General features: G+C 36.5%; 2 protein-coding genes across 3 annotated transcripts in view; one reads left to right on the top strand and one right to left on the bottom strand.

The window, feature by feature from the left end:
- VIRMA (vir like m6A methyltransferase associated) overlaps positions 1 to 23,369 on the top strand; it is a 61,821-nt gene extending 38,452 nt beyond the window's left edge. Inside the window, exons 16-24 of one of the 2 annotated variants that reach the window (XM_032609817.1) lie at positions 615 to 832; positions 6,311 to 6,443; positions 16,324 to 16,476; positions 17,253 to 17,413; positions 18,070 to 18,166; positions 19,828 to 19,994; positions 20,663 to 20,994; positions 21,885 to 22,028; positions 23,023 to 23,369. In XM_032609817.1, the coding sequence (XP_032465708.1) occupies positions 615 to 832; positions 6,311 to 6,443; positions 16,324 to 16,476; positions 17,253 to 17,413; positions 18,070 to 18,166; positions 19,828 to 19,994; positions 20,663 to 20,994; positions 21,885 to 22,028; positions 23,023 to 23,177 (1,560 nt within the window). In that variant the 3' untranslated portion in view covers positions 23,178 to 23,369. The remainder of the gene's footprint in view (positions 1 to 614; positions 833 to 6,310; positions 6,444 to 16,323; positions 16,477 to 17,252; positions 17,414 to 18,069; positions 18,167 to 19,827; positions 19,995 to 20,662; positions 20,995 to 21,884; positions 22,029 to 23,022) is intronic. The other variant, XM_032609818.1, reaches the window with a different exon arrangement.
- On the bottom strand, positions 7,794 to 8,739 carry LOC116742339 (nascent polypeptide-associated complex subunit alpha-like). Its single transcript, XM_032609820.1, is given in 1 exon segment — positions 7,794 to 8,739. A coding segment is annotated over 1 exon segment (753 nt). The 5' UTR covers positions 8,567 to 8,739; the 3' UTR covers positions 7,794 to 7,813.
- Positions 23,370 to 24,058: the final 689 nt, after the last annotated feature.

Genomic DNA, 24,058 nt, shown 5'->3' with positions numbered 1-24,058 from the left:
CTTGCTGACATTGAAAAACTTGAATTTTAAACATATATAAAAACTACAGGAAAATATTGGAAGACTGTGCCTAAATGTTTTTTTTGCTCCATCCATTTCTTTTTGTGTTGTTTTTAATTCAAATATGGATATATTTATTAAAATTTATTTCTCTGATGCTTTCTTTATAAATTAAGTATATTCAAATGAATGAATAATACAGTAATTTAAAATATTTTAGTACCAAAAGTACTAACCTAACCATCTGAAGATAGAAATTACAACTTAGTGTAATCCAGAAGGAAAAATTTTTCAGAGAGATGTTCTTTTAAAATAAGAATACTGTGAGTCAGGCACAGTTGCCAAGTGGAAATGCACTGGTCTCATAAAGTAAAAATACTGTGAAACAACATATTTGTCTTTATTTCTTTAGGTGTGTATCCTTGTATTAACCTTTATAGAAGGACAAAACAACTCCTTTGTTCTTACTGTGTTTGAATCTATGTTTGGGATGACAGTAACCATAGTATTTTGATAATTACTAATTGCTGTGTATTTCAGAAATAAAAACGCTAAGTGATAGTGACAATCATTTAAAAAAATTGTTTTTTCCCAACTCCCCTCCTCCCTCACAGGACATTGCACTAATTTTGCCAAACTCTTCTGAAGGTTCTATTTCTGAACTGGAGCAGCTCTCCAATTCTCTACCAAACAAAGAATTGATGGCCTCAATCTGTGACTGTCTCCTGGCTGTGCTAGCCAACTCTGAGAGTAGTTACAGCTGTTTACTGACATGTGTCAGAACAATGATGTTTCTTGCAGAGCATGATTATGGATTATTTCATTTAAAAAGGTAATGCTTTATCTAATTTAATATACTCTTGTATTTAAATCCCCCCATATTAATTAATTCATAGCTGTTGTAGAAGGTTGAAGGTATGATTTCTTTCATGTGGAGAAATTTCGTGTTTATGGAAAAGATTCATTAGCAATGAAAAGTGCTAGTAATAAAATCTTTAGGATTAAAAATATAAATTGAATAGATAGACATATTAATATGGGCATCTTGCAATACTTAACAAGGAAATCTTATTGTTCCAGGGTCATTAATTCATGCTCTAAGATATTTGTTTTGTTGGTATATTCACTTGGAGTTCTTCAAAGATGACGGTAGTGTGATTATGGACCCTAAAGCTGAAAGTGCTGATTCTGTGTTTTTTCTCTAGAGGAATGGCTGAGATGAAATTTGTTTGAAATGATGTAAATCTCATGCTGCGCAGTCTCTCAAGTGTAATTTCTGCTCCCGTCTCTCTGTCCATGCCCTCATCTTTTTCTTCACTAGGGAGATAGTGGCTACTACATAGTTTTCGTTGGAATTTGTAGAAGTATGTAGAATTACGAGATAGAAAGGATTAGGAAACATGTATTTGTACCTCTCATTAATTCTTATAACATTGGTTGAAAACTTATGTTCCAGCTACTGTGCTTGGTGCTGGCTGCTACCTTTTCCACCTGCTTAGTCTGTCTATTCTCCTGTATTCTCTCTCAGTTGATGGCAACTGCTGAACATCCGAGTTCTCCCCCACCCCCCACCTCCCAGTCTTTCACCAAAGTCTTTAAATTTTACTTCTTGAATGTCCTTTTTCCTATTGCCTGGATATTTACTCTATATCCTTTAAGACTCATACATTACACATACAAGAAAACCAAAAAGCTTTCCTTGATTCCTCCATTCCTAGCTGGGTTAGGTGCTTTCACAAATACCCTTTGCATACCTCTGCCATAGCACGATATGTGATGTCGTTGGCTCTGCTAGATTCATGTAAGTCATCATAACCTATTCCCTTTTCTTTCTTTAGCTCTGATCTTTCTGCTAAGCTCCAAGTAACCCATGTATCTGTTTGACATCTCTACTTGGCTATCTAATGGGCATCCAAACTGAACTAAAGCAGAGCTCTTGATATTCTTGCTTCAAACATGTTTCTGTCCTGCTTGTCCTGGTAAATGTTAAACTTCAAGATTCTTGATTCTTCTCTTTTCCTCACTCCCTACATCCAGTCCATCAGTAAGTCCAGTTCATTATGTTTCCAGAATACCTCCTGAATCTGATGACCCTTCTCCAACTCCATAGTTACCACCCCTATCCAGTCCACTCTTTTCTTTCATGACCCATTGCAGTAGCCTCCAATCTTCTCTTCTTACTTCAACTATTGTCCCCCTAAAATACATTTTCTTAGCACTCAGACTGATCTTTTTAAACTTAAAACAAGATACGTGTCACTGTTTTGCTTAAATCCTTCTGGTGGCTTCCTGTTGCACTGCAAATAAAATTCAAACTCTATAATGATCTTTAAGCCTTTATACAGTCTGACCCTTGCTTATCTCTTTGACTTATCTCATAGCTCTTTTATCCTCAGTTTTGCTCCCTGTCAGGCTCATTCCTACCTCCAGACTTTTTTTTTTCCTAAATGCTTTTCCCCTAGATTCTTATCGGACTTATTTCCTCACTTCACTCAGGTATCTGTATCAATATATTTCCTGTCTAAATGTCTGTCTAAAATAGCCTATCCTTTGTGTCCCCATTCCTTATTCCCCTTTATATTTTTCACTGTATTTATACTGTTTGACATTACATTATATAGACTTATTGCTTATTTGGTTGTCTCCCTCACTAGAATATAAGCTGCACAAGGACAGGGACTATTTGCTTGACTGTACTCCCACCAGCAGCTAGAAACCTGGTTCATAGTAGACATTATGAAGGAATACAAGTCATTTTGTCCACAAATATTTATTGAATGCCCTCTTCTCTGGGCCAGACACTGTTCTAGGTGCTGGGGATTTAATTAATAAAAAAAAAAAATCCCTGTCTTCTTGATGCTTTCATTCTATTAGAGGTAGACAGATGCTAAACATGTAAATAAAATACATAGTATGTTACAGAAAAACATAAAGTAGGGCAGAGGGATAGTGAGTGCCAAAGTGAGGGTGAGAGTTGTCGTTTAAATGAAGTATGGGGAGGTGATCAGGGAAGCCCTCACAGAGAAGGTAGCCCTTGATCAAAGAACTGAGGGAGGTGAGTGAAACTTTAATATCCTGGGGGAGAGCCATTGCAAATAGCATTCCTAACTTGTCTGAGAAAAAGCCTTGAGGCCATGGTGGTTGCTCCTAAAGTGAGTAAGCAAGGAGAAAAATGATAGGGCCTAGGGTCAGAGAAGTAATGGGTGGGTATGGGGAGGGCAGATCATCAAGGGCCTCTAGGTTTGTTTATAAGGGCCATTGTAAGGTTTTGAGCAGAGGTGTAGTATGATCTGGCTTTTTAAATAAACAGATCACTATATACTTTTCATCTAGTCCTGAAGCAGGCCCCACTCAAGAAAAAAAAATTTTGAGATAATTTTAGACTTTAAGAAGAATTACAAAAATAATAGTACAGAGTTCAGATATACCCTTCATCCAACTTACCCTTGTGTTGATGTCTTATATAGCCATTGAATATTTACCAAAACTAAGAAACTAAGCTTGGCATAATACTATTAACTAAAATACAGAATTTATTTAAGTTTTACCAGTTTTTCTAGTAATGTTCTTTTTCTGTTTCAGGATCCAAGATAGGATCCTACCTTGCTTTTAGTTTTAATGTATCCTTTGTCTCCTGTATCCTCATTTTTCATGACCTTGACATTTTTGGAGAGCATTTGTAGAATGTCCCTCAATTTAATTTTGTCTTATGTTTTCTCATAATTAGATTGAGATTATGCTTTATTGAGAAGGATACTACAGAGGCAATGTACCTTTCTGAGTACATGATATCAGGAAATACATAATGTATTAGTGATGATATTAACCTCGGTCACTTGACTGAGGTGCTGTCTGCCAGGATTCTGCACAGCAAACTTACTAATTTTCCGTTTTTAAGTACTAAACATTTTGAAGAATATACTTTGAGACTATGTAAATGTCCTGTTTCTACTTAGAACTTTCATCCACTCATTTTACTATCCATCCGTGAATCTTGGCATGTGGCAGTTATTACTGTGGTGTTCTAATAGTGATTTCCTATTTTTCTCATTCCTTTCTCATTTAATTGTCCTTCTGTAAGAAAGAATTCATCACTTTTCCCTCATTTATTTACTTATTTGGGTATATCAATATGGATTCATGGACTTTTTTTTCTTGTATAGTAATTGAACACTATTGTTGTTTATTTTGTTGTTAACTTATGTTACTGATTTTGGTTCTTCTTATTGGCTAGAGCTGGGAGATATATGTGTCCTAAATCATGCATATACACAAATCTACGTTTATTTTTTCATCTACTTATTTTATGTATGTACTTAAAAAAATATCTTTCCATTTATCTATCTATCTGTCTGTCTGTCTGTCTTTCTGCCTGCCTGCCTGCGCTGGATCTTAGTTGCAGCATCTTTAGTTGTGGGATCTTTAGTTGCGGCATGTGGAATCTTTTAGTTGAGGCATGTGGAGTCTAGTTGCGGGATTCAGGGTCTTTAGTTGTGGCATGTGAACTCTTATTTGTGGTGTGTGGGATCTAGTTCCCTGACCAGGGATCGAACCTGGGCCCCCTGCATTGGGAGCATGGAATCTTAGCCACTGGACCACCAGGGAAGTCCCTGTATGTATGTATTTTTTAAAATGAGTCCATACAGCTACTTTGATTCTAATACAATATCAGAAGGTTGATTCTAGCTTTCCCCCTTTCTTTGTAACCTCACCCATGTTTTATAATACACGGTTCTGTGGATTTTGACAAATGAGTAGAGTCATGTGTCTAGCATCTCATTTCCATGCAGAGCTATCTCCATCACCCCAGCAGTCCAGTGTGCTACCCTTTTATAGACAACTTCTCTACAAGTTTACCAGCAAAATGCCAGATTTTGGTATTGCTAGGTTTTTTTTTTATTGTAGACATTCTGAAAGGTGTGTAGTGGACCCCAGTTTTTGATAGACCGTCTAAGTAAGGTTCACTTTCTTAAGGTTATAAGTAGAGGCTAGTAATTGGTATAGTCCAATTTTGAACCTTTGCTTTTTCCATTAATTGTATTATCTCTGTATTTAATATCATTCCTGTTCGTTGTGCCTTGTCCATTTCATTATTTTATAAAGTTCTCAAGAGCACGAGTCTTCTTTCTCTCTTTTGTATTGCTTTACCCAAATCTTGAAATTTTCTTTTGATAAACTATGAACTGTGTAAATGCATAGGATAATTTTAGCAGGGCTGTATATTGTCATGATTTTGAATACATATCGTGATTGTTTCTTATGCTGAAATCTCTTTATATTAGGGTTTGGTAAATTGTGGGCCAGAGGCCAAATCCAGCCTGTCTTGGAACATAGCCAGTATTTATGTGTTGTCTGCAGCTGCTTTCCCACTGTATCAGCAGTTGAGTAGTTGTGACTGAGACAGATGTTTTGTATAGAGAGAAACAGATTGAGTTATGTATAACCCCATAAAGCCTAGAATATTTATCATCAGGCTCTTTACATAAACAGTTTGCTGATGCCTACTCTGTACCCTTAATTTCTTTCTGTCAGATTACAATGTCATAAAGTTAATCATTCTTTGTAGTTACATAAGTCAGGCTTTCTGGTCAGGCTTTTGAGACAGCTATAACCTCACGTTAGAGAAATCCTCAGGTTATAAAAAGTGTAAAAAAGGGAACCTGCAAGTTTATTTTGCTAAGTTTTATAGCGTTATTATTGGGGGAAAATTTTTTCTTTCAGTGTTTTTGAAGATTATCTTTAAAAGGAGATATCAACTATAAAAAATGCTTTGTTAAATGGTTTGTGTGACAGGAACACCAAAGTACTTTTTTACGTTTTTTGAAATGTAAAATTTTAATTTTACTAAATTTTAGGCTGTCTGAACTGATATAGTTCATTTTTTTAAATTAATTAATTTATTTATTGTTTATTTTTGGCTGCGTTGGGTCTTTGTTGCTGTGCGCGGACTTTCTCTAGTTGCGGCAAGTGGTGGCTACTCTTTGTTGCAGTGCACGAGCTTCTCATTGTAGTGGCTTCTCTTGTTGCAGAGCATGGGCCCTAGGTGTGTGGGCTTCAGTAGTTGTGGCACACGGGCTCAGTAGTTGTGGGTCACGGACTCTAGAGTGCAGACTCAGTAGTTGTGGCACACGGGCTCAGCTGCTCGACGGCATGTGGGATCTTCCCAGACCAAGGCTCAAACCCGCATTCCCTGCACTGGCAGGTGGATTCTTAACCACTGTACCACCAGGGAAGTCCTGAGATAGTTCATTTCTTATACTAGATTTATATGCTCAAATTTTAAGAAATTGCCTATTTTCTTTATTTACAGTTCTTTAAGGAAAAACAGTAATGCTCTGCATAGTTTACTGAAACGAGTGGTCAGCACATTTAGTAAAGACACGGGTGAACTTGCATCTTCATTTTTGGAATTTATGAGACAAATTCTTAATTCTGATACAATGGTAAGTATATATATGTATTTGGTATTTCTTATATTTATAAACTTTTACATATGTTAAAAAAAATCGCTTGGGTTCAAAAATATCTTGGAATAACGTTTTTTGGAACTTGGAACTAACAGTACTGTTTTTTTTCTGTGTCCTCACCCCACTATAAGTACGGGGTTTTGATTTATCAAAAAAGTAGATGTTTAAGAGTAGAATTTATTGAACTCTAATTTATTAGGCATCATTATTAATTTGTGAATACTCTATGATTTGCATTTTCTTAAAAGAGAGAACAATACTACCTATAGTGCATTTATTCTTTTACCTCATTCTTTACATTGAGTTACCTTGCTAGAGTCAGTCCTTATAGTCAAATTTTATCGGTCTCTTAATCAAATATTTACTTACTGTCACTTAATTGTACATTTACTGGCTCTGTTTTGGATGTTGTGATTTTTGGGGTGAATGTAAAGCTTATTATACTGGAATATTTTGGATCCATCATAGATATGAATTAAAGATTATTTCCCCAGCTTTAAAATCTTATTGTTAAAAAATCTAATTAAAAATTTCTCTCATTAGTATTTATCAAAATTGTGGTATATATTGTGGACACAATTCTAGAAGCCACTAATAGGCCTGCCTTTAAAAAGTGTCAAATAAGTTTGGAAATGTCTCCCAGATGGAGCTCAGCTGCACATTAGTATATTAAAAGCTCTGAAAGGCCCTGGATGAATAGAAACTTGCTTTACTGCAATTTAATCCAGTTTTGTCCAAATGTATTGCCTGCAGAATACTTGTGCGTCTGTGTGTATGTGTATGTGTATGTGTATGGCTGTTAACATCCTATGGGTTTGATATTCTGTCAACATTGATTTAAGAAATGCAGCTCATATTTAAGATTTCTGTTTAGAAAGAGTTATCGAGGACCTGTATAGTACAGTATTAACAAAATAAATGTATGTGATGATTTCATAAGAAAAAATTAAATTTACTGTTTAGTATATTTCTCTTAGGCATACAATTTATATTGAGAATATTTCCTCCAGTAAGCCCTTCTTGGCTGCCTGTTGGGTTTGTAGTTATTGTTGTGCCAGTTTTATTGGCAAATTATTGTTTGTTCTGTGTCATATGTAGTTTATTAAAGTGATTAAATTTACCAGATGCTTTGATTCTGAAAGATTGGTATATTTAACAGTAGGACTGTAGCTACCTACTCTAAAGAGATTTTAGTGTCTTACTTGATGGAAGACCACTTATTAGTTTTACCAGATGCTAAGTGACATGTTGTTAATATCAGTTTGACAGATTTTTTTTTTTCATCCAACAAGAAGCCATAACTTTATTAATGATAAAAACAGTACAGATTTCTAACCCAGCTGCAGTTACTCTTTTGAAACACCAAAAAAGGCCCTCTTTTCAGATGGTAACATTGTTAATTTCGTAATAGCATTTACAGTATCATTACTGTTGTTCTTCAGGGCTCGGACTGCCTTTGCTCTTGACACATTTGCTTGTGACATGACCAATTCTGTGTCCTTAACTTCCGCACCTGTTTCATCAGTCTCTTCCTCTTCACTCTCCTCTTGTACAGTTGGAGTCTGTGTGTTTTCTTGAATGTTTGAGACAGCTTCACCTTGAACTTTGAATTTCTCAGCAGCTGCTAACTGTGCTTGCTGAGATAAATCCTCTATCTTGGCTTCCCCCCAAACTATTTAGGTATCTGAAGCTAGGCTCTTGTATACTTCTGGTTTTGTGATGACAAAAAGGATATTCTTAGATTTCCAGATAGTGACTGTAGTAACCCCTGTAACCTGTCGAAGATCCAGTTTGGACATATCCTTCTGTGCCTTCTTTTCACTCTGGCTCTGTTTTGCTTTACTGACTGGTTCTTCATTGATTTCAGCTGCTGCTGCCAGCTGGGCTTGTTGTGTGGTTGCCTGTGTAGAATCCTGTTCCTCAAGCTCTGGTACTGATTCATCACTATCAGATTCTGTTCGAGACCCTGTCTCACCCTGGGACTGTGGCAACTCCTGCTCTGTAGCAGGGACGGTTTCTGTGGCTTCACCAGGCATTTTGTGCGGGGAACGTGGAACTAAGATGGTGGCAGAAAGAGAGCAAGTGAGAGCGTGACCCATGCCTGTTGCAGGACAGTTTTCTTAAACGTGTCATCAGTTAAACAGTTTCTAATCAGAAACCACTAACCAGTGTTCATTCATGCTGTCCAGGTTCTTCTGGGCCCTCAGGACTGCTGATTAATGCTTTTATTCATCCCTCATCAATACATTTGCTTTTCTTACTTCCTTCATTGAGAAGGTCAGTACCACCCTGTTTAATTTCTAATTCTTTCCCTCTCCCTTAGATTCTTTCCCTGTTCTTTCTACTCTGTTGTATTCTTCCTTAATCAGAGGAAAATGTACCCCTGTATCACTTCATTTCTATCTATGAGGTACATCTTACCACTTTTAATAACCTGCCCGATACCTTTTCCATCTTCTGTGTTTCCCTCTCCCGTCTACCCTTGCGTTCTAGTGGATAGAATCTCTGAATATCAAAAATCAAATTTGTTATCTTTCCCCATACACTTGGTTCATCTTTTATGTGCCCTGCTTTTATACCATTGATCTTTCCTGACCATTAAGTTAGAAACCATGAATACTGGCTAACTTTCCCCTTTTGTTCACCATCTTCAGCAGCTGCTCATTCTTGTCAGTTTCATTCACAAAACCTTTCATACTTCATTCCTTATTTTGTATTTCACTGCTGTTACCTTGGTTTCTCCTTTTTGCTCCTTTTTGCATAACATCCCATAAAATTCACCCTTTTAAACAATTTGGTGGGGTTTAGTATACTCATAGAATTGTGCAACCATCACCACTATCTAATTTCAGAATGTTTTCATAACTCCACAAAGAAGCTCTGTGTGCCCATTAACAGAAACTCTCCATTCCTTCTTTCCCCTAGCTCCTGGCAACCACCAATTTCCTTTTCTGTCTCTATGTCAATTTCTGCAAAGAGACTGCTGGGATTTTGATAGGGATTGTATTGAATTTGTAGGTCAATTTTGGAAATATAACTGTCTTAGTACTATTAAGTTTTCATATTCATGGACATGGCATGGCTTTCCATTTATTTAGGTTGTCTGTATTTCTATGATGTTTCGTAGTTTTCAATGTGTAAGTCTTGTACCTCTTTTGTTAAGTTTATGCCTCTAATTAAATTGGGAATTTAAAAAATGCTGTTGTAAATGGAATTGTTCCTTAATTTCATTTCTGAATGTTCTTTGCTAGTGTTTAGGAATGCAGTTGATTTCCATATATTGATATTGTGTCCTGAAACTTTGCTGAACTTGTTTATCAGTTCTGAAAGTGTTTTTAGTGGTTTCCTTAGACTTTTCTAAATGCGAGTGGTATCCTTTCCAATTTGGATACCTTTTATTTCTTTTTCTTGCTTTATTGTCCTCGCAAGAACCTCCATTGCATGTTGAATAAAAGTGGCAAGAGTTGACATCTTTGTCTTGTTCCTAATCTTAGGGGGAAGGCTTTCAGTCTTTCACCATTAAATATGATGTTAGCTATGGTTACTCATAGATACCCTTAATCAGGTCAAAGAAATTCCCTTCTATTCCTAGTTCACTGAGTGTTTTTATCATGAAAAAGGGTGTTGGATATTGTTAAATACTTTCTCTGTGTCTATTGAAATAAATGATCATGTTGTTTTTCTCTCTATTATATTTTACATTGATTGCTTTTTACATGCTGAACTGACCTTGTATTGCTGGAATAAATACCACTTGTTCGTTGTGTACTATCTTTTTGATATGCTGCTAGATTCAGTTTGCTTTACTTTATTGAGGAATTTGGGGTCTGTATTCAATAGGGATATTGGTATGTAGCTTTCTTGTGATATCTCTGGCCTCATAGAGTGAGCTAGGACGTATCCTCTCCTCTTTTATTTTTTGGAAGTTTGTGAAGGATTGTTGTTAATTCTTTAAACATTTGGTAGAATTCGTCAGTAAAGCCACCTGAGCTTTTCTTTGTGGGAAGTGTTTTTGATACTAATTAAATAGCTTTACTTATAAATCTGTTCAGATTTTCTGTATCTTCTTGAGTCAGTTTCAGTAGTTTGTGTCTTTTTAAGAATTTGTTTCTCTTCATTCAACTACATTACTAACTTGATGGCACACAAATGTTTATATTTCCTTATAAACTTTTTTTATGTCTGTAAGGTTGTTAATGATGGCGCTTTTTTCATTCTTGATTTTAATAATTTAAGTCTTCTCTCCTTTTTTCTCCCCTTTTGTTAGTCTAGCTGAAGGTTTGTCACTTTTGTTGATCTTTCTAAATAACCACATTTTGGTTTCTTTGATTTTTCTTCTATTTTCTAGTCTCTATTTTATTTATTTCTGCTTTAATCTTTACTGTTTCCTTCCTTTTACTTGCTTTGGGGTTAATTTACTCTTCTTTTGCTAGTTTCTTAACTTGGAAGGTTAGGTTATTGATTTGAGATCTTTCTTCATTATTAATATAAGTATTTACAGCTATAAATTTCCCTCTGTGTGCTGCCTTTGGTATGTCATGTTTTTGGTTTTGTTCATATCCAAATATTTTCTAATTTTTCTTTTTCTTTGGCCCCTTGGTTATTAGGAGTGTGTTTAATTTCCACATAATTGTGAATTTCCCAAATTTCCTTCTGTAACTGACTTCTAGTTTTATTCCGTTGTGGCCAAAGACCATACTTTGTATGATTTCAATCCATTTAAATTTATTGAGGCTACTTTTACAGCCTAGGGGTATTTTCTATCCTGGAGAATGTTTCATGTGCAGTTGAGAGGAAGGTGTCTTCTGCTGCCATTTGGAGGAATGTTGTATACAGGTCTGTTAGGAGTGTTGGTTTATAGTTGTTTAAGCCTTCTGTTTCCTTGTTGATTTTCTGTCTAGTTGTTCTATCCACTGCTGCAAGTGGGATGCTGAAGTCTCCAACTATTGTTGAATTGTCTCTTTCTCCTTTTACTTCTGTCAGTTTTTGTTTCATGCATCTCCGGGCTCTATTGTCAGGTGCATATATGTTCATAATTGTTATATCTTCCTGATGGATCAACCCTTTTGTTGTTATAAAATGTCCTTCTTTGTCTCTAGTAATAGCTTTTGTCTAAACTTTTATTTTGTATTATTGGTATAGCCACTCTAGCTTTATTTTGGTTATTGTTTGTATGGTATATTTTTTCCTACCCTTTTATGTAGAGCCTATTTGTATTTTATAATCTAAAGTGTGTCTGTTATAGACAGCATAGTTGGATCATGTTTTGTTTTGTTTTTTACATTCTGCCAATTTTCCCCTTTTGATTGGTATATTCAAACCATTAATGTTTAATTATTGATAGGTAGGATTTATGTCTGCTGTTTTGCTCTTTACTTCCTACATATCTTTTTGTTTTTCTTTATCTCCTTTTTTTTTTTGCTTTAAACAGATGCTTTCTACTGTGCTGTTTTAATTTCCTTTTTCTCTCTTTTACCTTTTTTTAAAAAGTTATTTTCTTAGTGGTTGCCCTGGATACTACATTTAACACCTTAATTTAATAGTCTCTTTCTGATTAATCCCAACATAATTTCAGTAGTATACAAAAACTGCTACAATATAGCTTTGTTCCTGTGCTGTTATCATACTAATTACATTTTTATACATTGTGAATCCATCTTCACAGTTTTATTATTATTGCTTTATTCTGTTGTCTTTTAATTCAGGTAGGAGAAGAAAAGAGTTACAAAAATATGTTTATACTGCCTTTTACCTAATACTGTTTCTTCATGTGGGTTCAGGTTACTGTCTAATATCCTTTCATGTCACCCAGCAGGACTCCCTTTAGTAGTTTTTGTAGAGTAGGTTTGCTAGTGACAGATTCTCTCTCACTTAAAACAAAGAATTCAGAATGTCTTTATTTCTCCCTCATTTTTGAAGGATAGTTTTGTCAGTTATAGAATTCTTTGTTGATAGTGTTTTTCTTTCAGCACTTTGAATATGTTTTCCTACTGCATTCTGCCTTCTGTGGTTTCTGACAGTAAATCAGTTGTTAATATTTTATTAGTTGAGTCACCTCTCTCTTAACTGCTTTCAAGAGTCTCTCTTTTTTTTTGGCTTTTGACAGTTTGATCATGATGTAGCTAAGAGTGGATCTCTTTGAGTTCATTCTACTTGGAGTTTGTTGATCCTCTTGAAAGTGTAATGTTTTCATCATATTTGGGTAGTTTTCAGTCATTATTTCTTTAGATATTTTTTCCTGACTCTTTCTTTCTTCTTCTGAGACTCTATTATGTGTGTGTTGGTGTTCTTGATGGTACCTCACAAGTCTCTGAGGCTATGCTTGTTCTTCATTCTTTTTTCTTTCTGTTCATTAAAATGGATAATCTTAGTTGACCCTCTTCAAGTTCACTGTTCCTTTTTTCTTGCCAGCTCAAATCTGCTGTTGAGCCCCTCTAGTGGATTTTTTTTTTTTTTTTAAGTTTTTTTTGGGGAGGGCACTTCCCTGGTGGTCCAGTGGCTAAGACCCTATGCTCCCAATGCAGGGGGCCAGAGTCTGATCCCTAGTCAGGGAACTAGATTCCACATGCTGCAACTAAGAGTTTGCATGCCGCAGGCTAAAGATCTCGACACAGCCAAATAAATAAATATTTCTTTTAAAAGATTTTTTTTTGATGTGGACCATTTTTCAAGTCTTTATTGAATTTGTTACAATAATGCTTCTGTTTTATGTTTTGGTTGTTTGGCCGAGAGGCATGTGGGATCTTAGCTCCCTAACTAGGGATTGAACCCACAACCTCTGCATTGGAAGGTGAAGTCTTAACCACTGAACTGCCAGGGAAGTCCCTCTAGTGAATTTTTTGTTCCACTCATTGTACTTTTCCCACTCCAGAATTTATATTCAGTTTTTGTATAACTCTTAGCTGTTTATTGATATTTTCTTGCAGAGTACTGTATCAGCCTTCTCTCCACTTTCCTTCCAAACATTTACTTCTTTGGTACATTCTAAATAGTTCTTTGTGAGTTCATAACTTCCTAAAGCAGACGTCGGATCATATCACTCTACCCTACAATACCTTTTCATATCTGTAGAATAAATTCCAAACTTTTTAGCATGACATTCAAGACTATTCACTGTATGGCCAAAAAGCTACCTTTGCAAACACTTCTCCCTTACTGGGAGCCATCATCCATAAGTCTCATCTACTATATGTATCTCCTTGGCCATGCTTCTCTTAGTTTGTTGTCCTCTCCCTCTCCCTCTCCCCCTCTCCCTCTCCCCCTCTCCCTCTCCCCCTCTCCCTCTCCCCCTCTCCCTCTCCCCCTCTCCCTCTCCCCCTCCCCCTCCCTCTCCCTCTCCCCCTCTCCCCCTCCCCCTCCCCCTCCCTCTCCCTCTCCCCCTCTCCTCTCCCTCTCCCCCTCTCCTCTCCCTCTCCCCCTCTCCCCCTCCCCTCCCCTCCCCTCCCCTCCCCTCCCCCTCTCCCTCTCCCTCTCTCTCCCCTCCCCTCCCCTCCCCTCCCCTCCCCTCCCCTCCCCTCCCCTCCCCTCCCCTCCCCCTCCCCTCCCCCTCCCCTCCCCTCCCCTCCTCTCCCCTCCCCTCCCTTCCCCCTCCCCTCCCCTCCCCTCCTCTCCCCTCCCCTCCCTTCCTCTCCCCCTCCTCTCCCCTCCCCTCCTCTCCCCCTCCTCTCCCCTCCCCCTCCCCTCCCCTCCCCTCCCCTCCCCTCCCCTCCCATCCCCTCCCCCTCCCCCTCTCCCCCTCCCCCTCCCCTCCCCACCCCCATCCCACCCCTGCCCTGGTCAAACTATGCCTATTTATAGTGCCTATTTTAATGCATCCCAATTTGTGAAGCCTTTTGATATTACTTTTCTTTCTGTACACTTCACAGCATGTTATTGAGTGATTTCTTTTTATAGATCATTTATATGCCTATTTCCCATTTCCTATTCCACTATCTGACTGTTAGGTCACTTAGGTCAGAGACCATGTCTTGCTAGCTTTTTCCCAGTGTAATTGTACAGTGTCTTGTATAATTTAATAGTTGAAGTGTTTGACAAATGATTAAGGAGATTTGAAATGGTATCACAAATTTGATAGAATTTTCATTTTTCTGAAATAACTGTGTAGCTTAAAAAATCTCCTTAAAAATTCTTTTATTACTTCTCGCAGTAATGTATATATAGAAAACATCAAATTGTGATAAATTTGACCTTAGATTTTCTAAGACTACTTTTAATAACAAGTAGAATAGAATTTAAAATGCGTTTTATGTTGTTTAAAACTGTTTCTGTTTATAATAATGAAAAAGCAAGATAGTAGAGAGAGATGAAAATTTTACATCGTTCCAAATATTTTAATTAGTTCATAGTTTTTCCCCTCTCTTTTAAAAAACTGATTTTCTTCTGTTTTCCCTGACCTTTAAAAATAATAATCATTATAGTACTTTCTGATTCAGCTATACTGAACTTACCACCTCTGGTTAAAGTGGTATGAATAACTAAGAGTGAGGAAAGAAGTCAGATAGATGCCTTGATAATTTGTATTCTGGTTAATATACTTATTTCTATAAAATAAATTTAGTCTGTAATTCATACATTTTAACAACATGTAGGGGACAGTTCCTTTAAAGATAACTTCACAGTCTGTTAGTGCATTTTGATTGCTTTTAACTCATTTAGTTTAATTTTTTAAAAATAAAACATGAACTAGACCATCGTCAACCTAGTCTTCATTGCTACCTCCAAACAGAGCAGTTAAAACCCTTGTAGACATAATGGTTTATTGAATTTCTTATTAAAACCGTATGTCCTCTTCCATAGTACAATGTAAATGACTTCCTCAGTCTAGTGTTTTCTGAAAGGAACAAGTGTGCTTCAAGCACAGTATCAGTTTGAGTGGGAATCTGTGAAGAATAATTTTCATTTAGTTTTCACCGAAATGTGTCCAGTTATAGGACGAATGGTAGGAGCTACAAACAAATTTTAATTGTTACTGTTAATTTAAAAATACTGACTCTTACATTTGGATTGGTAGGACTAATATTCATGTTGAACCATTTAAAACAGGACTGTGTTCTGAAGATTTGAAACTACTTAAGTGTTTTTTCATATGTGACAATATGGATGGATTTATTGTCATGAACTGAGATTTGTTTTGCCTGGTGAATTTTTTTCACATTCCCATATTCATTTTATTATGTGGCATACTTTTTTTTTTTTTTTTTGCGGTACGCGGGCCTCTCACTGTTGTGGCCTTTCCCGTCGCAGAGCACAGGCTCCGGACGCGCAGGCTTAGCGGCCATGGCTCACGGGCCCAGCCGCTCTGCAGCATGTGGGATCCTCCTGGACCGGGGCACGAACCCATGTCCCCTGCATTGGCAGGCGGACTCTCAACCACTGTGCCACCAGGGAAGCCCTATGTGGCATACTTTTTAAAGCAGAAAATGTTAACTTTCTGTATGACCGCACATAGTCTTAAATATGATAGTTACTGTTTTCTTTAGTTGTTTGCCTTATCTCCAGAAAAACAAATACAGCTTTCATTAGTTCTCTGTTATAGCAGGCATTTTATTAACTTGAGTATCAATTAATGTATTATGTTTCCTGCAAGTGCCACTGTATTTGTCATTGGATATTTTTGTTGAGAAATCTTGGTGCCAGTAATTTGAATACAAGTGTTTACCTATTTATTTTGTGAGTCTTAACTCAAAGAAAACTTGTTTCAGCTTTGAGCTAATTCTTAAAACCAGCCATTCATACTGATGTAAAAACAAAAACATTGAGGGGAAGATTGCAGCAATCTTAAATATCTGAGTAAGTTTGGAAGCATTTTTTGCAAATTTCTCTGCTCTCAAATTTAACTTGTGTGTGACATTTACAGGGATGTTGTGGAGATGATAGTGGTCTCATGGAAGTAGAGGGAGCTCATCCATCACGGACGATGAGTATTAATGCTGCAGAGTTAAAACAGCTTCTACAAAGCAAAGAAGAAAGTCCAGAAAATTTGTTCCTTGAACTAGAGAAGCTTGTTTTGGTAAAAAAACAAAACAACACAAAATAAGAAGAGCTCATTCCCAAGACATATTTTCTTCTCAGTTTGACTTGTACAAGTTTTCTTAGTGACTTTTTAAAACAGTGAACTCTCAGTCGGGTATTTATACTCTGAGTTAATAATTTGGAGTGAAGTCTTCCATACTATTATGAATTTTTAAAAAAATTTTGTTATGTTTTATTTTTGGCTGCATTGGGTCTTTGTTGCTGTGTGCGGGCTTTCTCTAGTTGAGGCGAGCGGGGGCTACTCTCCGTTGTGGCGCGCGGGCTTCTCATTGTGGTGGTTTCTCTTGTTGCGGAGCACGGGCTCTAGGCACGTGGGCTTCAGTAGTTGTGACGCATGGACTCAGTAGTTGTGGCACGTGGGCTTAGTTGCTCCGCGGCATGTGGGATCTTCCCAGACCAGGGATTGAATCCGTGTTCCTTGCATTGGCAGGCGGATTCTTAACCACTGTGCCACCAGGGAAGTCCCCATACTATTATGGATTTTAAGGAGTACATGAAGGCAGTACTTTTTGAATTATCTATTGTTTGAATGCAGGGTGCCCCCTGCTACCACTCTTTAGAAGTAACAACAATCGTTTTTGGTGTTTGTTTTATTTTAATATGTTTAATGTTAAGTTGATAATTTCTTGATGGTGTTCCAAATTTCTTAGTAGTGAAATAATACCACCTTTTCTACTAAAGAGTCAGTAGATGATGGGCATAAATGTTCAGGTTTTACCTGCACCTTCTTATTCTGCTTTTGTTTGTATCTAGGAGCATTCAAAAGATGATGACAATCTGGATTCTTTGTTGGACAATGTGGTTGGACTTAAGCAGATGCTGGAGTCATCGGGTGATCCTTTACCTCTTGGTGACCAGGATGTAGAACCAGTACTTTCAGCTCCAGAATCTCTCCAGAATCTGTTTAACAATAGGTAAAACAAGCAATGTTTTGTGGTTGAATAGATATTGTATATTTAATGGATGGGATCTAGAGAGGGCCAGCAACTTATTTTTCTCTAAGGGCTAGATAATAAAAAATCTGGACTTTGCAGGCCACATTCAGTCTCTGTTGCATATACTTCTATAGCTTTTTGCTTGTTTCTTTTGTTTTTTTTAAAAAAGCTTTAAAAATGTGCAAACCATTCCTAGCTTGCAGGCTGTACAAAAACAGGCTGGCAGAATGGGGGTCATAGTTTACTGATCCCTGGTCTAGAGGATATGCCTCTTGATCTTTGGAGCACTGTCCTTTTAGAGCATAATGAATATTTAATATGATGAAATTATTCTCTAAATTTAGAAAAATTACACATTGGTACAGTGTTATAAACTTGGCTTTTTGGGAATAAAGCCAGGGTTCTGTTTTATTTTATTGAAAGATCAAAATTTGTCATAACAGGATTAATTTCCAAGTTACTGGTTTTTAAGGATACTTAATTCTTAAATAGCTTCTTGAAGGAGTCTTTTTAAGTGCTAATACTTTTAGAGGGTAATATTTTTAATTGTGCTGTTCACATGTTTTACTTAGGAGTTAAGCTAAAATATTTAATTTTGGAATTCTGCTTTTTAACAAATACTTTCTGTATTCTAGAACTGCATATGTGCTAGCTGATGTCATGGATGATCAGTTGAAATCTATGTGGTTCACTCCATTTCAGGCTGAAGAGATTGATACAGATCTGGATTTGGTATAAGTAATTTTATTACTAAATATTTAGAAAAAAATTCTGTTTGTTTTTTTGCATATTGTTAGAACTAAAATAGATTACATATTATATGGCTGTTAAAAGTCTGTCTTGGGACTAGTACTGCATCATTTTTATGTCAGTTGCCCACTTAATGGTGTCCAGGACTCTTCGTTTTTTTATGCTACCTGTTTTGCCTCTTTCTAGTTAGTGATCTGTACATTTGAGAATGAGTGGAAAATCACATTTTTGCGTATGTACTCTGAAGCACTTTGGTTTCTTATATTTGTAGGGTATAGAATAGTATCCCACAAAATTATAATTAATTCCTATATTTGGGTTTAAATGGAGGAATCTGCTCTGTTGTGGTATCTGCTCTTAATTTGGGGAAATGTAAAAAATATATTTGTTAAAATAATATAGTATGAATCCAAATTGACATTCTTTAACGTAATACTGAATAGGTAAAAGTATAGTTAAAGATTTTAATGCAGTCTGTTTAATGATTCTCATAGGGAGGATGATTTCAGTCACATCTTATTGTACCATATATTGTTTTTTCTTGATTTAAAAAAAATATATATTTTTTCGATAACATCAGATTTATTTGTAAATCAAGAGGAAGGGTACTCCAGAAGAAGAGTGGATACTCAAAGAAAGAAATATATTTGGATATTCCCTGGTCCAAAAAATGCTAGTATTCATTATGGACAATAAAACTAAAAGAATGATTTGCTTCACATTTAAGGTGTATTTGGTGTATTGAGAACTCCTTTTCCTTCTTTAAAATATCACATGCAATTGAATTAAGATTGCATTAAACAATTTTTTTTCTTTAGTGTAAGTTGTTTAGTGATTCTTTAGAACTGTAGTGACAGAAATGTTCTATAATCTGCCCTGTCCAGTTAGCCACTAGTCCCATGTGACTTTTGAGCAATGAAATGTTGCTAGTATGACTAAGGAATTGAATTTTATTTTGATTTAATTAATTTAAATTTAAGTAGGCACTCGTAATTAGTGGCTACCATATTTGGCATCACAGGTTGAAAATATTTGTTCTAACTATGTTGAATCACAGCTGTCTTGAGATGATGGTTATGACCTTATGGGGTTTAGGGAAATTTTTGGTCTTTTAGGTTTGATTAATTTGAATAAAACTTAAACATAATTTTCATTCTTCTGAAAGTTGACTTAGGTTGCAACCTCATTAAACTCATAGAACTAGGAGATCTGTGGCACAGAGTCCTTTTATAATATGTAGTGACTATACAAGGCTTGTGGAGTATTTTATTTTCAGATTATTTTGGAAAAGTTCTGGAGATACTCCATTGTTACTTTATATAGAGAAATACTGAGATCCTTGTCAGGCAGCAGAGGTTTCCCAGACTAATAGCCCTTCTGTGAGTAGGAATGCCACCCACCCCACCCCCAAATGAAAGCAGCTGAATTCCTAAGGTATTTTTTTTTTACAACTACCAATGGTGTTGGGTTTTGAAACGATGAAGGACCTATCATTGATTTATTATGAGACTCAAATATAGTTTATAGGAGATAAGAATTCCTGTAATCAAATGTTATGTTAATAGTACATTTAAAATGTAATGTCACATTAATAGTTACATTTAAGATATATCTTTGGTTTTATTTCATTTTTGTGACTGCAGGTAAAGGTTGACTTGATTGAGCTCTCTGAAAAATGTTGTAGTGACTTTGACTTGCACTCGGAATTAGAGCGCTCGTTTTTGTCGGAACCATCATCTCCAGGAAGAACCAAGACTACTAAAGGGTTCAAACTTGGGAAGCACAAGCATGAGACCTTTATAACTTCAAGGTAAAATTTCTTTTAATAAAGATCTTGGTTGGGGTCAAGTAAGCTTATTTATTTAAATATGTTTTGATAGACACATGACTATTAAAGGAGAAAGGAAGTTGGCATAATACTTCAGTCATGAATATTGTTTTGAATTTTTTTTTTTTTTTTTTTTTCGGTACGCGGGCCTCTCACTGTTGTGGCCTCTCCCGTAGCGGAGCATAGGCTCCGGACGCACAGGCTCAGCGGCCATGGCTCACGGGCCCAGCCGCTCCGCGGCATGTGGGATCCTCCCAGACCGGGGCACGAACCCGTGTCCCCTGCATCGGCAGGCAGACTCTTAACCACTGCGCCACCAGGGAAGCCCTTGAATTTTTTAAAAGATAGTAATTTGACCAGGACATACCTGGTACACTTATTATATTGTTTTACTTAATGAGAGTTCAGAAGGTTTGAAAAAGAGCAAACTGGATTATTTTAAAAAATTGTTATTCATATCAATAAAATGTGAGTACCATTCTTAGCTAGTTTTGTTGTATTTCCCTGGCAAGTCATAGAGATATTTGCAGTAAAAAAATTGGGATAAGAAATAGTTGATATATAGTTTTCAGTATTGCAAAGATTGACTTATATTTTCACTGGAAATGTGTAAAGGAGAAAGTTTTCATGGAGTATTTTTGTTTTCATAGTGGAAAATCTGAATACATTGAACCTGCCAAACGAGCTCATGTTGTGCCACCACCAAGAGGAAGGGGCAGGGGAGGATTTGGACAGGGTATACGACCCCATGATATTTTTCGTCAGAGAAAACAGAACACAAGCAGACCACCGTCTATGCATGTGGATGACTTTGTTGCAGCCGAAAGTAAAGAAGTGGTCCCTCAAGATGGAATACCCCCACCAAAGCGGCCACTCAAAGTATCTCAGAAGATTTCTTCTCGTGGTGGATTTTCAGGCAATCGGGGAGGACGGGGTGCTTTTCACAGTCAGAATAGGTTTTTTACACCACCTGCTTCAAAAGGTAATGAATTATGTATGTTTTCTAATGAGTTATTCTAATATTAGAATATTGAATAGAAGTGATTTGAATAGAAGCAATTCAGATAAAGTATTTTCCTGTTACTAGTGTTAATCTGGCTCTAGGCCAACGGTACTATTTGAAAAGTCCTTTATTGTATAGGAAAAATCATTTTTTAATTTAATTTTTGATTAATTGCATATTTAGTGATGATTTTAAAAGAAGTATTGGCTAATTATTTTCCTTTCCACGTTGAGAATTGTGTTTATCTTTCTGAATAATATCCATACATAATTTTCACAGTTGTATTTATCAACAGTTCCCTTAGGATTGTTCTGTGTAGTTCACCATTGATTCTCTTATCTACTTGCTTCCTAATGTTATATTTAATCTGTTTTAAATTTTTCAAGATTTTAGAATCTGAGTTCTAAAATATAAACATATAGACATTATATTTTACTAGTGGATTGATGACATATTTTCATGCTTCTGAGTTAAGAGGGTGGGAGCAAAAGAGCATAGGTGTTTACATTAATAATAAACCCATAACTTTGTTAGGAACTGTTTTAAACACTTTGCATGTAATACTCTTATCAACCTGATGAGATAGGTTCTTTTAGTAGCCCCACTTAATAGAAGAGAAAACTTGTCAGTTAGCTGACCAGGATACATAAAATATAAGTGGCAGAACCAGTATTTGAACCCCGGCAGTCTGGCTCCAGAGCCTCTGCTTCTGACTACATATGATGCTGCCACTCTACCTTTATTCCGTGTACAAAATTTCATAGTTTCTCTTCCATTGCTTTTGAAAATTAAGAAAAACATGTCATATCTTCCTTAATCCAGTTGAAGTTGTGGAAAAAGTAGATTTTGATCATGTTGCCTATGTTTAGGAAACTACAGTCGTCGGGAGGGAACAAGAGGTTCCAGTTGGAGTGCTCAGAATACTCCTCGAGGAACTTACAATGAAAGTCGTGGAGGCCAGAGCAATTTTAACAGGGGCCCTCTCCCACCATTACGACCACTTAGTTCTACAGGTACACTTTCTTCTTACTTGATACTTCTGAGAGAGAGGGAGGTGAATCCTTTTCAGATTGTTGAATGTCATATATTCTCATTCTGGGAGAGAATATTTTAGAATGTAGACATATAATTTTAAAGTCAATTTAATTTTATTTCTGTGAGTGAGTGCCCAGTGTACATCTTCTGTATAAATACTCAGAATTTTAGATTCTGAACTATGTGTGTATAATGAGTAGTTCCGTGTTGGTGTGCTGTTTTTTAATAGTTCAATAAAGAAGGAAAATCAATCCTTAAGGTACCTTTTTGACCAAAGTAAACCGAGATGTCTTCGTAGAGTATATAAGTTGACTCTTGAACAATGAAGGTATGAACTGCAAGGGTTGTCTACTTATATGTGGATATTTTTAACAATAAATAGGATCCACGGTTGGTTGAAATCGAGGTTGCAGAGGAGGCTCTGGATATGAGGGCCAACTATAAATTATACTTGGATTAACCCTTGAGTTGTTCAAGGGTCAACTGTATCCTGTTTCTGTTTACAGTATTGTCTTGTGTATGTAAGCATATAACCTCTTTTCCCCCCCTAAAACATTCCTATGTCAAGTCCAAAATTCTGGTCAGATGTAGCTTTTGGTTTCAAATGCAAATTTTTTGTTTTTTTGGCTGCACCACACACCATGCGGGATCTTAGTTCCCCTACCAGGGATCACACCTGTGCCCCTGCAGTGAAAGCGCGGATTCTTAACCATTGGACTACCAGGGAAGTCCCAAATGGACATTTTTTAAATAACAGCTTTATTTGAGATGTAATTCTTATGTTTAGACAATTTACCTATTTAAAGTGGACAACTCAGTGGTCTTCAACACATTCACAGAACTTACACTTGGGTTTTAAAGGAGCAAACAGTAATCCCTGTCTTGGTTTGAGCTCGGTGGTATAGATTAGTATTTATGTCATGGGAAAGGAAAGGATGTTGCAACTAAAAATTATATTCTTTTCTTTTATAGGCTATCGCCCAAGTCCTCGTGACCGTGCTTCCAGAGGTCGTGGGGGACTAGGGCCTTCCTGGGCAAGTGCAAATAGCGGCAGTGGAGGCTCAAGAGGAAAGTTTGTTAGTGGAGGCAGTGGTAGAGGTCGTCACGTACGGTCCTTTACGCGATAAAAATTTTTTTTGGAACATCCTAAGTGTATATGAACATTTCATGAGGACAGTAAAAATAAAACAAGACATTGGAGGACCAATTTAGACTTAGCAGTTATCTGGATACATCTGAGAGAATATTTTTATCGGAAGAAAGCAAATTTTGTTTGATACCTAACACAAGATTTCAATAAAAATCAAAACTTTGTATGTTTGTATATATTTTTTCCCCTTCTTATATGACTATTTAGAAAATCTCTTAGGTAGAAAATGAACAGTGAAATAACGTTTTTGTTTTAGTGTATTTCTTGCATATACCACAGACGTCCCCAATACTTTCTCAGCTCATGTTGCCCTTTACTGTTTCTATAGTTTTTTCACAATACACCAGGCCAAAAGAAATGCCTAATGATTCCATTTATTAAGCAGTTAGGTGCAAACAACTTAATAAGAATTTAACAAGTAATGGTGGTTGCTGCACAACTTCTCAAACCTTGGAATCAGCTTGAGCACTGCCAGTATTCCTGTTCCACTGTGCTTTTTGCGTAGTACTTCAACTGCTGAAAATCCAGTTTTGCAAAGATGCACTGCCATGGGAAGGAATATAATGTTATCTAACACGGAAAATGTAAACTACCTCGAGCTAGCGTTTTGTGTTGTGTCCAACAGATGTGTTCTCAAAAATTTAAAATGTCATGTGGTACTCGTGTTAATTTACTAGTGCAATTTTGGGAAACTCTTAGCTGTTCAGAAAGAAACATGACACTCTTCTCCTTTACGCTAGAAAGAAATACATATGTGCTTTGTGTTTTAGCTTTATACCTACTTACACTATTTTATTATGCAGTTTTTTAAAGCCTAAAATGAGGCATATCCTAATACTGTTATTTTGGAAATCAGAA

Source organism: Phocoena sinus, chromosome 17, assembly GCF_008692025.1.
Source record: "Phocoena sinus isolate mPhoSin1 chromosome 17, mPhoSin1.pri, whole genome shotgun sequence".
NCBI lineage: Eukaryota > Metazoa > Chordata > Mammalia > Artiodactyla > Phocoenidae > Phocoena > Phocoena sinus.
Note: the sequence above shows the minus strand (reverse complement) of the source record. Positions and strands in the feature narration are given on the sequence as shown.